Source organism: Uranotaenia lowii, chromosome 3 (assembly GCF_029784155.1).
Source record: "Uranotaenia lowii strain MFRU-FL chromosome 3, ASM2978415v1, whole genome shotgun sequence".
NCBI classification, from domain to species: domain Eukaryota; kingdom Metazoa; phylum Arthropoda; class Insecta; order Diptera; family Culicidae; genus Uranotaenia; species Uranotaenia lowii.
This window is the reverse complement of record NC_073693.1, coordinates 91,232,194-91,247,834: the sequence shown is the minus strand read 5'-3', so window position 1 is coordinate 91,247,834 and position 15,641 is coordinate 91,232,194. Positions and strand designations below refer to the sequence as shown.

Sequence of the window (15,641 nt, the reverse complement as noted above, 5' to 3'; positions counted from 1 at the left end):
ATTTTACCCAAATTTAAAAAAAAATATCCAGGTATGTTCGGGTAAAACCGGCAATCTGACAGGCTTATTCTAAACATATCCATAAGTTGTTTGCAAGGACTTAAATGTTCAGATCTAGAGAAGATTTTTTTTAAATCTACAGATGCTACTTGAAAGCTAGCCAGAACCATAGCCATGGGGTTGTTAATAATTATATGTAGTTATTTTAATTTTGTGGAGGGTAAAATTTATCAAGAGAAGTTTTGTGGAAATCAAGGGATGAAATTGAGAAATATATCACCTAAGATATATGTTCACAAATTAAAGGGTGATGAAGTCGAAATTTGGTCAATATTAACTTGATATATTTCTTTCAATTTTGCATTTAAAAAACCTGAACACCCCTCATTTTGAAGGTGTGTGTGTAGAATGTTGCTTCTATTTTGATTTTGGAATTCACTTTTCAGTTGTCAAAATGCCGTCCGAGGAAGAAGTGCAGCGTATCAAAATTTTGCTCGCGCATCGCGAAAATCCGAGCTTCTCGCACGCAAAGCTGGAAAAATCGCTAAATGTTGCCAAATCAACCGTTACAAATGTAATTAAAGTTTTTGGGGAACGTTTGTTGACAGCCAGAAAGTCTGGATCGGGGAGAAATCGAAAACCGGTAGCCGCTGAGACGACAAAGAGAGTTGCCGGTAGTTTCAAGCGAAACCTTAATCTCTCTCTCCGAGATGCCGCAAACAAGCTGGGTGTATCGTCTACAACCGTGCATCGAGCCAAAAAACGTGCCGAACTATCGACTTACAAGAAGGTAGTGACTCCAAATCGCGATGATAAACAAAATACGACGGCCAAAGCGCGATCCCGGAGGCTGTACACGACGATGCTGACGAAGTTTGACTGCGTGGTAATGGACGACGAAACCTACGTCAAAGCCGACTACAACAGCTTCCGGGACAGGAGTTTTATACGGCAAAAGGAAGGGGAAAGGTAGCAGATATTTTCAAGCACATGAAACTGTCAAAGCTCGCGAAGAAATGTCTGGTTTGGCAAGCCATCTGTACCTGTGGATTGAAAAGCAGCATTTTCATAGCTTCCGGAACTGTCAACCAAGAAATTTACGTGAAAGAGTGTTTGAATAAACGTCTGCTGCCTTTCCTGAAGAAACACGGTTGTTTCGTACTGTTTTGGCCGGATTTGGCATCTTGCCATTACGGTAAAAAGGCCATGGAGTGATACGCCCCCAACAACGTGCAGGTTGTTCCCAAGGACAAGAACCCTCCCAACACGCCAGAGCTCCGCCCAATTGAGAAATACTGGGCTATTGTCAAGCGGAACCTAAAGAAGACCAAAAAAACTGCTAAGGACGAGCAGCAGTTCAAGGCAAACTGGCTTTCTGCGGCGAAGAAGGTGGACAAGGTGGCTGTACAAAATCTAATGGCAGGGGTTAAGCGTAAGGCCCGGAAATTCGGATTTGGAAAAACGGAAGCCTTTATACTAATTAAACTTGAAAAAGAAATTTAATTTGATTTTTTAAATAAATGATTTCACCGATTCACTCACGTTTTTCTTGACCAAATTTTGACCGTATCACCCTTTATGTAAAGTTAAATCAAAGACAAGTTCACTGAAGTTGAAGATGTTTTTTTTGGAAACAAAAATAAATAATGTTCGACGCTGGTTCCGCACATTTTGAAGTCACAACAGTTTAGAGGAGAGACAAAAAAAAAAAAACAAAAACAAAAACAGTACTACGTGATAAGGATAGTCTACAACGGCTGGATTAAAGTGAAACAACCATTTCAATTACATCACATTCAACGTTCAGCTGTCAAAATTTGCCATGTATTAACATATAGCGATTGCATTCAATGACCTTTAAGACAGTTCAGCAGCTGTTCTGAACCAAGTTACAATCAAGTGATTAGCAATGAATGGAGTTTTCAAAGTTCTGACAACAGCGCTGTTGATAGCGTTCCATCAACTGCCATCGCTCCAAGCAGCCGGATCCCACTCGGCGATTTCGAAAACAGCTCTGGAAATCCACACGGAATGCCGAAAAATATTGCAGAATCCTATGAACGCTAAGGAAGCCGAATGTGAAGATCGTTGTGAGGTGTATCTTTACCGGGCTTGGAACGACATCCGGGGACCCGCGTATAACGTTTATCGAGCGATTTGGAATCAACAAAAACCTGGGGACGAGTGCTTCGTCGATCGTACCTATCGATGTCTGTGGAACCGGAACCAGTTCAATCTGACGACTCCGGAACTGTGCCGGCGGGCAACGGAAACGACAACTTGCTTCGACTGGTACCACGGTTTGGTGACCCCGTTGACGGATGTTTTCGTGAGGCCAACGGCTTTTCGTTTGAGGAGTATCGTCGAAAGTTGTAGGACGATCCTGCAACTAACCGATCAAGATTTGCACGATCCCTTGAATAATGGTTTTGTGGAATCGGAAATGAGTGCTTGTTTGATGAGGTGCGTGATAATTCGTGCGGGACTTTACACGGATGCCGATGGGCCCAATTTGGACCGGTTGGAGCTGATGTACGGGGCTAGATCGATTGAGCGGAATAACTTTTGGCACACCGGACAAAAATGTGTTGAAGAAACTAGGCAAAGGTATCCGGATGTTTCGGCCTGTAGTTTGGCAGCCCATATCGTGGATGAGTGTTTCGAGGAGCTGTTGCAAGATGTTCGGACCGCCGTTTTGGAAATAATAAAATTCGAATAAATCTAAATGAGAACCAAGAAAAAAAAATTTTTAAAGAAAAAAAAAATGAAAGTATGTCTTGAACTGTGAAACGATCGCGTTTCCAATCTTATAAAATGCCCTGTAGATTATCTACAAGCCTCAATGCTTTGTTGATATAGATTCTTGTGGTCGTTCAACCTGGTGAGTTGTTCCAAACATAGTCTTTAGGGGTAGGTACGTGATAATAAACGTCTGTTGCGACGGACTCAAACCATAACAACCGACTGCGTTATGTAACCTAACTTTAATGCATTCCACTTGCAGTTGGTTTCCAGTAAAAAAAATGGTAAAGCTCTATTTAGTTACCACATTAAGGGGTTTGGAAGGCAGTCCTCCCATGGTTTCTAGTCAAGGTGTGTTACAATGATCGCAGTCCTAAAAGTTCTGACAGCAACGCTGTTGATGGGTCTCCATCAACTGTCAACTCTCCAAGCATCTGGAATTCATTCATCACACTCAAAAACAGCTTTCCAAGTCCATACGGAATGTCGGAAAATGCTACGGAATCCTATGAAGGCTCGAGAAGACGTCTGTGAAGATCGTTGCGAAGTGTGCGTTTATCGCGCTTGGGATGACATCCGGGGTCCCGTCTACGGAGTGTACCGGGTATTCTGGGGTATCCAGAACCCTGGAGACGAATGCTTTGTGGATCGAACCTATCGCTGTCTGTGGAATCGGGACCAGTTCAATCTGACAACTCCGGATCCTTGTCGAAGAGCAACGGAAACGACAACCTGCTTCGACCGGTATCATGGGGCAGTGACCCCGGCAACGATCGTTTTCCTAAACCCAACGGCTCTGCATTTCAGAAGTATCGTCGAAAGCTGTAGAAAGTTCCAACAGCTTTCGGACCAAGATTTGGTGCATCCTTTAAACAGTGGATTTTTGGATTCCGAAGTGACCAGATGTTTGTTGAGGTGTGTGATTATCCGGGCGGGACTTTACACGGATGCTGATGGACCCAATTTGGACCGGTTGGAGCAGATGTATGGAGCAAGGTCGATCGAGAGGAATAACTTCTGGCACACTGGACAAAAATGTGTAGCCAGAACGAAGCTTAGAAACCCTGAAGCTTCAGCCTGTAGTTTAGCTGCCCTTTTTGTGGACGATTGTTTTGAGGAGTTGTTGCAAGATATTCGGACGGCCATTTTGGAAATCGTTAAATATGAAAAAAATACTTGAATGATGAGAAAGTTAGTTATTTTCATTAAAACCCTTTGAAAACATGTATTTTAAGTTGAAGTTTTTAACAGAGTGCTGGAAAAATTTCTTTATCTACAGTGTTGTCGAGTACAATTATTATATTATTTATTTTACTTCTTTTAATTTTATTTATTTTCTGCATATCTTTCATCGCATCTCTACATTCTTTCTCACCACTATTATCAAATGAAACTTAAAATCAGCAGCAGCCTTGAGATCTACGCTCTCTAAGCTAATTCCGTCTTTTTTCACCCGAATGCCAAATCATAACAAACAATAAGCCTTGAAAATCAGCAATTCCTAAGCCAATTACGTCTTTTTCCACCAAAAAGCCAAAACAAAATAAATATTTAGCAGCACATTCCTAAAAATTTGCGAAACTCTTATGCGTCCTATGCGAAACTCCGCATTTTTTCCACTGGAAGGTCGAATCGAAACAAACAATCAACACAAGCCGCCTTTAAAATATGCGCTTCCCAAGCCAATCCGTCCTTTTCTACCGGAAAACCAAATCAAAACAAACAATCAGCAAAAGCAACCTTAAAAATCTGCGCTTCATAATCCAATTTCGACTTTTTCCACCGGAAGGCAAAGTAAAAATAAACAATCAGCCTAAAAAATCTTCGCTTCCTAAGCCAATTCCGTCTTTTTTCACCGGAAGGCCATAATAAACAATCAGCAGCAGCCTTCAAAATTAGCGCTTCCTAAGTCAATTCGTCTTTTCCATCGGAAGGCCAAACCAAAACAAATATTTAGCAGCAACAGTCCTAAAAATCTGCACTTCATAAGCCAATACCGTCTTTTTTCACCGAAAATGGAGAAATCTTGGGTGTTAAAAACATTTTAAAAATACTGTTTGAATCCTGATCCGCTCAAGTTTGTGTCAATATTCGGCTGATCATGCATTTTTACGTTATTCAAAATTTAAGAAAAAAATTAAAAAAAAGTCATGCCAAGAAATAAAGGGGATAGATATGCTATCAAATACTGAAAATATTAACTTCTAAACTAAAAAGCTAAAGTTAACTGATCATATTTTTATAAATTTTGTATGGGAGTCCCCCTCCCTCCTCTGTTATCTTAATTTGGAGAGGTTTGAAAGTATTTTACTATTTACAAAACTTCACGTTGAGCGGTTCAGATATTTCCGGAAATTGTTCGAAGTTTGTCATATCTTCATTGATTTTCTATGGGAGTCTTCCCTCATTTATTTTGAAGGGATTTGAAAGTATTTTAGAAACCATTCTTGGTTTTGAAATCAACTACACATCGGATTTCATGTTGATCGGTTCAGTCGTTTCCGGAAAGTGTTCGAATTGTGTCATATTTTTTAAAATTTTGTATGGGAGCCTCCTCCCTCACTAAATTTGGAGGGTTTTGAAAGTATTATAGAATTTTCCTGGTCTTGAAAAGGATTACACACCAAATTTCACGTTAATGGATTGAGTAGCTTCCGGAAATTGTTCGAATTGTTTCATATTTTTATTGAGATTGTATGGGAGCCGCTCCTCTTTTAGGTTGAAGCGGTTTGAAAGTATTATAATACGTTCGTCTCCATGGGACCCATATTCGTGTGATGGGTGTATTTCCCCGTCACATCAAAAAGCGTGTGACGCTCTCTTACTTGAGTTAACCGCTCAGTTTTGCCAGACGTTTCAAATATTACAGTTCTCCCTCTTTGTTTTCTCTCTCCGAGAATTTCTTAGGGCCCGGCTAGTGAAACTTCCAAAATGAGCGTGGCGACGAACGTGTTAAAAACCATCTCCGACCCCAAAAACCCTTACATACAAAATTTCAAATGTATTTGTTCGATTATTTTCGAGTTTATAGGGGACTGACAGACAATCATTCATTTGAAATACCTTTATAGATTTCGTTGGTAAACGTATCTCTAAAAAACAAATCTTCGAAATTTCAAAAAATTTGATAATGTGGTTTTGAACCAAAAGAACTTAATTTGGAGTTTGAAAAAAGGAGCGTGTGGCGTTTTTTTTTTCATCATTCTTTTTCTTGTGACGGGATTGGGAGGGAGGGACGTGGAAACCATTTTATTTCCTTTATGTCAGTCATACGCACACGCTCGGCCATGTTTAACAATTATTGGTAACCATTTTCGAGGTTTTGTGAATTAAGTCGTCTTATGAGATTTCCGCGAAAATTTATAAAATTAGGTTTTGGAAAGAACTAGGTTAATGTTTTTTTTTTCAAACGTTTTCCAAATACCAATGATGGTTGATAAACAACCGTTTTTGGAAAAACGGGACCGAAATTCTTTCTTTTAAGAATGTTGTATTTCTTTAGAATGATCTAGAATTATAATTAACAAGTAACATATTTCATTCATAGTTTACAACTTCGGTTGCATTGCATAGTTTTGTAGACTCTCCCACCAGGGAAATTTTTCTACGTTTTTAATGAACTGGATCAACTGCGAGCAGGACTGGAAATTTTCATTCACTCATATGGACGGCGAGATTTATTTTGGAACACTATACCTAAGGACATAAGATCAGTCCTGGAACATATCATGACAGATACATTCGAATCACCCGAATGTAAATACCACGATAATTCACATGACCTTAAAGAAATTTACGTATAAGAAGAGTGGGCACTGAATGAAATTTGGGAATCAAATGGAATCTTTAAAACAATGCGTCTAGAATCTCTTATCAATATTTTCATTTATTTTATATGATGGTTAGTCAGCGTTTGTCAAGGTACAACATACTGAAAATAAGCTTGGCAAACAATGTTGCAAAAAATTGCACTGGTGATCTTTCTCACGACCCATTTAAACCATCATGTCCCGCCCGAATTATTAGAGATGCTATCATTTCGAAAAAAAAATCTTGAACTAACGACATTTGAGGAAAAGAATGGATCACTACTCGCAATTTTCGACTCATGACTATGACATAATCCCGCCTCTGGCTGTGGGTGATAATGACAGGAATAATTTCCTATCCGGTTGATTTGCAGGACTCTGGTACTCGTTTGGCTTTTTAGCCATGCTTCTTAAGAGGTACCACAGTCAAACCAGGGGTTATCTGTCATCACCATAACATGTTAGTAGACTTTCAATGACTGAAAATAAGTCTAGCTGTTTTGGCTTTAAATGAGTAAGCAAAAGTGGGTAGTGATGTATTTACATTTTTGGAGAACGTAAGGTAGATACTAAAATGATTTGTTGGGCCAAAAATGGCCAAAAAAGGCCAAGAAGAAGGACATGTCCTACCAAAGTAAGACGTCAAAGGCAGCTAAGAGACCTCAAGGAAAAACTTTTTATGAGGTTTGATCATTTCAACAGCTCGGAAAATGTTGTTTACTAGAACCTGAATAAGCCGAAAACAACATACACCCTGAGTTGCATAACGCATTCTTCATGAATCGTCCAAAAGATATATCTATCTAGTGTTTCAGCGATTTTTAGCCTCAGTGTCGACTAAGAAGCCAGCTATGAAAGAAGTACTCACAGCCCTACTGTTAATCAATGTCTACCAACTGCCGAACCTCCAAGCAAACGGATATCATTCAGTGACTCTCAAAACGCCAGTGGAAGTCCACCGAGAATGTCGGAAAATATTGCAAATTCCAAAGGATTCCCCCCAGGAAGGCGAGTGCGAGGATCGCTGTGAAATTCTTCTGGCTCGAGCTTGGGATGACACCCGGGGTCCAGCTTACAACATGTTGAGGGTATTCTGGCGACCCTATGACCCCGAAGACGAATGTTTTATCGATCGAACCTATCGTTGTTTGTTGTGGAATCGGGACCAGTTCAATCTGACTTCACCGGAACTGTGCCGGAGGGCTTCGGAAACGACACTGTGCTTCGACAAGTATTACGGACTTCCGGATCGGAAGAAAAAATTGTTTTTCAGATCGACAGCTTTGAACTTAAGGAGTATTGTGGAAAGTTGCAGAAAATTTCAGCAACTCTCGGACCAAGATTTGGTTCATCCGTTAAATAATGATTTTGTGGATTCGGAAGTGACCGGATGTTTGTTGAGGTGTGTGACCATTCGTGCCGGGCTCTACTCGGATGTTGAGGGACCAAACGTAGACAGGCTGGAGCAGATGTATGGAGCTAGATCGCTCGAACGAGACCATTTCCGGGATGCGGCACAGAAATGTGTAAACAGAACGAGACTTCAACATCCGGAAGCTTCAGCCTGTAGGTTAGCCGCATATTTTGTGGACCACTGTTTCGAAGAGTTGTTGCAAGAAATCCGAGCAGCCATTCTTGAAATTATCAAATTTGAGTAAACTCATTTTGAAAGACTGTTTTCAAAATGTCGACACCCCCATAATCTGTCTAAATAAATTGCTTAAAAACCATGACTTGTTTTAGTTTCAGGCTGTGCAAAAAATTATACGGTAGTCGCCCTTGTCCTCTTCTATATCACCCATGAAAGCATAGAGAGGTCTCAAATAATCATACATCTATTCCTCGTACTATATGCTCTCCCATGCAAAATTTGATTCCATTTAATTCATAAGTTCTCAAGTGATGGGAAAAGTTTAAAGGGAGCCCCATCTTATTCCTTTCTCCCTATAGGAAGAAGCGAGTTATTTAAATAAAAACGTATAAAACCCTCTTTTTTTTCATATGTGATGAAAGAAATTAGAGAAACATGAACTATCAAAGAACGAAAGAACATAAGCCGTAAATATCATGAAAATTTCGAAAAAGATACAACGGCTCACCGACAGGACTCGAACCTGCAATCTCCGCTTCGGTACAACGGCGCGTTAGCCAATTCCACCACGGTGAACGTGATGGAACCGGCGAACACGAGCAATCGAGCTCTGCCGATCAACTGCTGGACCTTCTATCGAAACACCTATCACATATGAAAATGTGATCATTTTCAGGTACAAAGATGTACCAAGCGATTTCATAACATCAGTATTGATTATAAAACCCTCCCCTACACTTACTTTTCAAATTATAATTGAAACATTTCTAGTACACAAATACCTTCCCATACCAAATTTGGTACCATTAGCTTGACCGGTTCTCGAGTTATGTAAACATAACTCTTTTGTCTTTTGTATGGGGGGCCCCTCCCACCCCTTCCTGTGAGAAGGAGGAGTCCCAAACCATAATGCCTAGTTTCACTCTAATCGGTTCAGTGGATTCCGAGTTTATAGGGAAGACAGACAGTCAGACAGAAAGGAATGCATTTTTATTTTTTTATTTTTATTTTTGATTGAAATTTTTAAAAAACTTGAAGTTTTTCAAGATCTATGTTAAGTTAAGAGAGGTACAGGGATTAAGGCATGTATACAAAACATTCTTCTAACCTCGATAAACTTCACCCACCCACGTATTGATTTTTGTGTTTATTCATACCGTCAAACGGGGCATCATGCAACAGCGGGGTTCAATGCAACATTTATATAACACTACATTGAATCAATTTTTAATTTAATGTATTGTAATAAAGTTATCTTTTAATGATAACAAAATGATGGTGACATAATATCTCGCATCTTAAGCTAGTTATCTTAAGTTTTTTATTTTTATGTAAAATTTGAAAAATCGAGCAATAAATGTAATAATTTTAACATTTTTTGATGCCGAAAAAAACTTTACCCAGTATGACGGATCGGCTTGATAAAATTACCTACAAAGTTTTTGTAGGTTTCCTCATGTTATACCAACATTGTTGGTGTAAAAATATTTTTCGAACAATCACCCAATTTTTTTAAATGAATATTTTTAAAATTCAGTTAGGTGTCTGGGGTTAAATGCAACAAAATGCAAATCAAAGAAATACCTTGTAAATCTCGTTTCCATGTGCTGGAATATGAATGTTTCGCATCACGCGTTTGTAAACATTTAAATTTCGTTCATCCAAACATTTATTTTTATAATTTCATCTTGTAGAATTTTTCGTAGTATTATTTAACCCCTAAATGTATGCAGCATCCTTATTTTCAGAAAAAATGTGAAAATTTGTTTTAACAGACCCAAAAACTACTGCAATTGGTGTTGTCATGCGTTAAAGTCTTTAAAGCATCGCAAATATATTAAAAACTATGAATTTTCGTACGTGTTCATAAGATTTTTCATTAAAAACAAAGTTTGTTGCAAGTTACCCCATTTCTAAGGAGTGTGAAAATCGCATGTTTTTAGAAAATTAAAAATAACTGAAGAAACCAATAATTTTTTTAACTACGCCAATTTGATGCTCCAGCATCCTTAAAACTTTTGATGCATAAAGGATACGATTAACTGTGAACATAAGTTTTTTAGAAGCCATTGAAGTTGAAAATTGTTGCATGTTGCCCCAGTTGACGGTATTTGATGGTCTTGAGAATGGCTTGCCGGATTTCTTGCAACAGCTCCTCGAAACACTCGTCCACTGTATAAGCAACCAAGCTACAGGCTGAAACTTTCGGATATCGGAACATTGTTCGATTTACACATTTTTCAGCAGTGTACTTGAAATGGTTAGGTTCAAGCGATTTTGCTCCATACATCTGCTCCAGTCGATTCAAATTTGGTCCATCGGCACCCGAAAAAAGTCCAGATCGTATAATCACACACCTCAACAGGCATCCACTCACTTGGGAATCCATAAAATTACCGTTCAAAGCTTGTACCAAATCTTGATTTGAAAGTTGATGAATCTTCCTGCAATTTTGCACAACACTTCTCAAATTCAGATCTGTCGGTCTGAAGAAATATTTCTCCTTCGTATTCATTCTACCGTAGTAGTAGTCGAAACAGAGAGACATTTCCTGAGCACGCCGGCAAAGTTCCGGCGAAGTCAAATTGAACCGGTCCCGATTCCACAGGAAACAGCGATAGGTTCGATCGATGTAACACTCGTCCTGAGGGTCCTGGGGATGCCAAAATGCCCTCAACATGTTTAAAGCGGGACCTCGGATGTCATCCCAAGCTCGAGCTATAATAATCTCACAGCGGTCTTCGCACTCGCCCTCCGGAGCTTCCATCGGAATCTGAAGAATTTTTCGACAGTCCTTATGAACCCGTACTGCGGTCTTTAGGGTTATCGAATGACGATTTCCGTTTGCTTGGTTGTTCGCTAGTTGATGCAAACCAATTAACAGAATGGCTTGTAGTACTCCTTTCATTGTCGTTTCGAAACAACTTAAGCGCTGAATAGTTTTAAAGCTTTTCAACTATGCAAATCGATAATTTTGTTTAATGATTTAGGGCACAAAAAATGTTGGGTTTTGTCTATCGACGAACTTCCAAACCTCAGAAAAATAAACTAGGATGAATTGTTTTCACAAATAAGGCTTTGGGGCCTCGTGACCGAATCAATAATATTTTGCAAAAGCTTTAGACAAGATTGAAGGAGTTCCATTTTTTGCTATTCGTAAAAAAAAGTTTGTTAATTGAATAACGAGTGTATTCGAAAAATATTGCAACACTTTGTTTTGTAAATAACTTTTGGATGCATGAATTAAAATTTATAAAAACTCAGTGAAGCTGTCTAGTAATGTAATGTTTATATGTGTAAATTTTTGTGACGTTCTGTTAAGTGGTTTTTGCGATAGTATCCAATGTAGAAATTTTTAGACTTTAATTTTTGGGCACCACGTGCGCTATCTATAATGTATACTATAAACAAGCAATTTCCAAATCAATGCTATTTTTGATTAGGTTTCCTGTTTCCCGAAGCTTGACCTTCAAAATTACTCAAAACTTTTGATTTGGTCGAAGTTATTGCTAGTTTAAAGGGAAATTAATTTAAAGGGAATATTTCTTTCAATTTTACATTTAAAAAACCTGAACACCCCTCATTTTGAAGGTGTATGTGTGTGTAGAATGTTGCTCCTATTTTGATTTTGGAACTCACTCTTCAGTTGTCAAAATGCCGTCCAAGGAGAAAGAGCAGCGTATCAAAATTTTGCTCGCGCATCGCGAAAATCCGAGCTACTTGCACGCAAAGCTGGCAAAATCGCTAAAAGTTGCCAAATCAACCGTTACAAATGTAATTAAAGAGTTTGGAGAACGTTTGTTTACAACCAGGAAGTCTGGATCGGGGGGAAATCGAAAACCGGAAGCCGCTAAGACGACAAAGAGAGCTGCCGGTAGTTTCAAGCGAAACCCTAACCTCTCTCTCCGAGATGCCGCAAATAAGCTGGGTGTATCGTCTACAACCGTGCATCGAGCCAAAAAACGAGCCGGACTATCGACTTACAAGAAGATAATGACTCCAAATCGCAATTATAAACAAAATACGACGGCCAAAGCGCGATCCCGGAGGCTGTACACGACGATGCTGACGAAGTTTGACTGCGTGGTAATGGACGACGAAACCTACGTCAAAGCCGACTACAAGCAGCTTCCGGGACAGGAGTTATATACGACAAAAGGAAGGGGAAAGGAAGCAGATATTTTCAAGCACATGAAACTGTCAAAGTTCGCGAAAAAATATCTGATTTGGCAAACCATCTGCACCTGTGGCTTGAAAAGCAGCATTTTCATAGCTTCCGGTACTGTCAACCAAGAAATTTACGTGAAAGAGTGTTCGAATAAACGTCTGCTGCCTTTCCTGAAGAAACACGGTTGTTCCGTACTGTTTTGGCCGGATTTGGCATCTTGCCATTACGGTAAAAAGGCCATGGAGTGGTACGCCGCCAACAACGTGCAGGTGGTTCCCAAGGACAAGAACCCTCCCAACACGCCAGAGCTCCGCCCAATTGAGAAATACTGGGCTATCGTCAAGCGGAACCTAAAGAAGACCAAAAAAAACTTCTAAGGACGAGCAGCAGTTCAAGGCAAACTGGCTTTCTGCGGCGAAGAAGGTGGACAAGGTGGCTGTACAAAATCGGATGGCAGGGGTTAAGCGTAAGGCCCGGCAATTCGGATTTGGAAAAGCTTATTAAACTTGAAAAAGAAATTTAATTTGATTTTTTAAATAAACGATTTCACCGATTCCAGATCTTACCCAAACTAGAGTATCAACTTTGTTGGACCTATTCAAGTGCTATGCAGAGAAAATTGTCGTATTTCCACGCGGTCTTCTTTGTGTAATTAGCTATTCATCGTGTCAATCGTTATGAAACACTGACTGATCAACAGCATCCACAGATCACAGATGCATCAAATTTCTCATTTTTTTTTCTTTTTGTTTATATCCAGAATATCCAGACGAGACTTTTGAACAAAAATTCTGGCTGGAAACCTGCCAGGTGGCCGTTAAAGAGTTCGTTTGGCTGTCTATCACGAAATTTTTCCAAATATCTCCCCGCTAGCTGTCTAAATATTTTGAGAACGATTTTTGTTTATTTTACCGGTCAGGCCTGTTTATTAGTCAGTTAGATGAATCAGTTAGATAAATTTATCTTTTTTTATCACTTCTCCGATTGAAATTTTCAGATTGCTCTTGAAAAAAGCTCTCACCTTTTTTAACTACATGGAATGAATCATTTTCACATCTTTCATCGCATTTCCACAATTTGAGCTCACTGTTAGATCCTCTTGGACTCCTGAAACGATTTACCACATAAATTTTTGTCAAAGAGTTGATCTCCAGTTGCCTTTGGGTTTCCTTCTTGGAATTTTTCTGGATTTTCCAGTTTTATCCCGATTGTGACTGTTTTTTTTTAAATCCAGTGACCGAGTTTCGCCACATTTAAAAATAGAATCTTTTTCCAATGGTGTTAGCCAGATTAAAACAATGGTGAAGTAAATTATTGCTTTTGGTTAGAGCCAGCAAAAAAATTAAGAGTTTATTCAAGCCAGTTATTTAAAGCTTTAGCCAAATTTGAAAAATATTAGAATCCAGGGTTAAAAAAGTAAAACCGGATGCCAATTAATTTTGTACTAGAAATTATAAGGTAACGGACTTATTTCCGACCACCTTTGGACTCTCTTATAAAGCAACTTATCATGAAAAAAAATTAACAACTATAATAGAAGTCCAGGCACTGAATACATTGGACTAGAGGACTATAGTATTTCTTGATTTATTGAATCATAAGAGCGCTAGATAAGGTGATCCAAAATAAGTCCCCAGGACAAAAATAAATCCGTTACCTTGAATAAAACGTATGTTAAGCCTCCCTGATTATAAAAAATCTACGGTAGAGTTTCCCGATAAACTTAATTGTTTGCCGATTCGTTAGTAATATTTGATTTCTTATCCTATTGGTTTATATTCAATTAAAAACATTATTTGTTGTGAAATTTTGGGATAAGAAATGAATACTACATCCATATCAAAAATTCTATGAATTGTCAGAATTATTAGTTTTTTTTCACTTCCTTTATGGTTAAAAAAAAGGACAAAAAGCTGGAATCCAGATTTTTTCTGTACATTTCCAGACAATTCTGGACATTTGGTATCTGAAAATTAAACTCAAAATCAGGTAATATCCGGGCTAAACTTGTCAAAATCTAGGAATTAACCATAAATAGGCAAGAAAAAAAGCTAAAATATAAACACACGAAAAATTATTATTTCCAAGGCACATCAGTGGCGTTCGAATCTTATCTTAGAATTTCAAAAAAATGTTTGCAAATTTATTTCGCTAAAACGAGTCAAAAATATGAAATTTCTTAAAAATTGTGAATTATCCAGGGAAACCGGGTTTTTCCCTCGATATCCGGGCCACCGGACTGATCCGGGCATTTCCCATTTTTTTTTTGGAAAATTCGGTTAAAACCGGGCGATCTGAAATTCTAGGCATCTGTATTCAGATAAATTAAAATGATCGTTTTCAATCCAAATAAATAGGATAGGTGGTTTTTCCAATATTTTTATGTTGTTACGCGTTAAAGTTATGAAAATTTTTTCGAAATGGTTGATGAATTCTGTTACGATTTTAGTAATATGAATTCATCATTTTTCATAAAAGAGTTACGTTGGTTGATAACCAAACAGATGCTTTCTAAGAATTACATTTTTTATACCTAAACTATAAACTTTGATTTTCCTGTTAGCTACAGCTAGACTTTTGAGTTCGATTGATTCAAAAATATACACACGTTTTGGAAATAAATAATTTGATTTTAGATTTTGTTGTTTTAAAACAACAATAACTCTAAGGTCCTTTCCGCTTGATCCTACAGCGGATGCTATTTTAAAAACATTCTTCTGGACCTATAAAAATCCATATGCCAGAAGTCCCAAGACTCAGTTATCAGTTAAGCATGATTTTATAAATATATGAAGCCACAGATTGACGACCTATGGCCAAGGTTGCCGAAATAACAGAAAAATCTGTAATTTCACAGAATTTTGAGCAAATTTTCATCACATAATCTGTGTCGCAGAACACAGAATTTTGAAATATTCACAGATTTCACAGAATTTTAAAATTTTGAATGGATTTCCGAAATTGTAATTTTTTGGACAATATAAAATTAAGAATTCTTACTTTGAATTAGAAAAGTATGATGAGATTGGTAATGATAAATGATTTTGCCCAACTGAAATGTAAAAAAAAACCCAATTTATCAAGAATTTTCTTTGAAATTGAAAAAAAGCATCACAGAAATCCATCACAGAATTTTTGGGTAAAATCACAAAAAATCAAAATAACTTTTCTCAAAAATACAGAATTTTTTCCGCCAACCTTGCCTTTGGCCTAGTGACCTGACAAGACAACATATATAATTTATGCATTTTAAGGGTAATATGCTTCGATCATAAGGCAAAAAAGAATTTTATGAATTTTCCAACTACAAAAATTTTGAAAATACATACAA

General features: G+C 38.1%; 4 protein-coding genes across 4 annotated transcripts; 3 read left to right on the top strand and 1 right to left on the bottom strand.

The window, feature by feature from the left end:
• Window positions 1-1,909: 1,909 nt before the first annotated feature.
• Window positions 1,910-2,719, top strand: LOC129752409 (general odorant-binding protein 45-like). The gene has a single exon (XM_055748194.1). The coding sequence runs from the start codon at window positions 1,910-1,912 to the stop codon at window positions 2,717-2,719; it is 810 nt and encodes a 269-aa protein (XP_055604169.1).
• Window positions 2,720-3,103: 384 nt separating this feature from the next.
• LOC129752408 (general odorant-binding protein 45-like) lies at window positions 3,104-3,922 on the top strand. The gene has a single exon (XM_055748193.1). The coding sequence runs from the start codon at window positions 3,104-3,106 to the stop codon at window positions 3,920-3,922; it is 819 nt and encodes a 272-aa protein (XP_055604168.1).
• Window positions 3,923-7,402: 3,480 nt separating this feature from the next.
• Window positions 7,403-8,209, top strand: LOC129752407 (general odorant-binding protein 45-like). Its single transcript, XM_055748192.1, has one exon. It carries the CDS (start codon window positions 7,403-7,405, stop codon window positions 8,207-8,209), a length of 807 nt encoding a protein of 268 aa, XP_055604167.1.
• A 272-nt stretch (window positions 8,210-8,481) lies between these two features.
• Window positions 8,482-11,050, bottom strand: LOC129752406 (uncharacterized). The gene is made up of 2 exons (XM_055748191.1): window positions 10,663-11,050; window positions 8,482-8,495 (listed from the first exon to the last, which is right to left on the bottom strand). The coding sequence occupies exons 1-2, from the start codon at window positions 11,048-11,050 to the stop codon at window positions 8,482-8,484; spliced, it is 402 nt and encodes a 133-aa protein (XP_055604166.1).
• Between the last annotated feature and the right edge of the window lie 4,591 nt (window positions 11,051-15,641).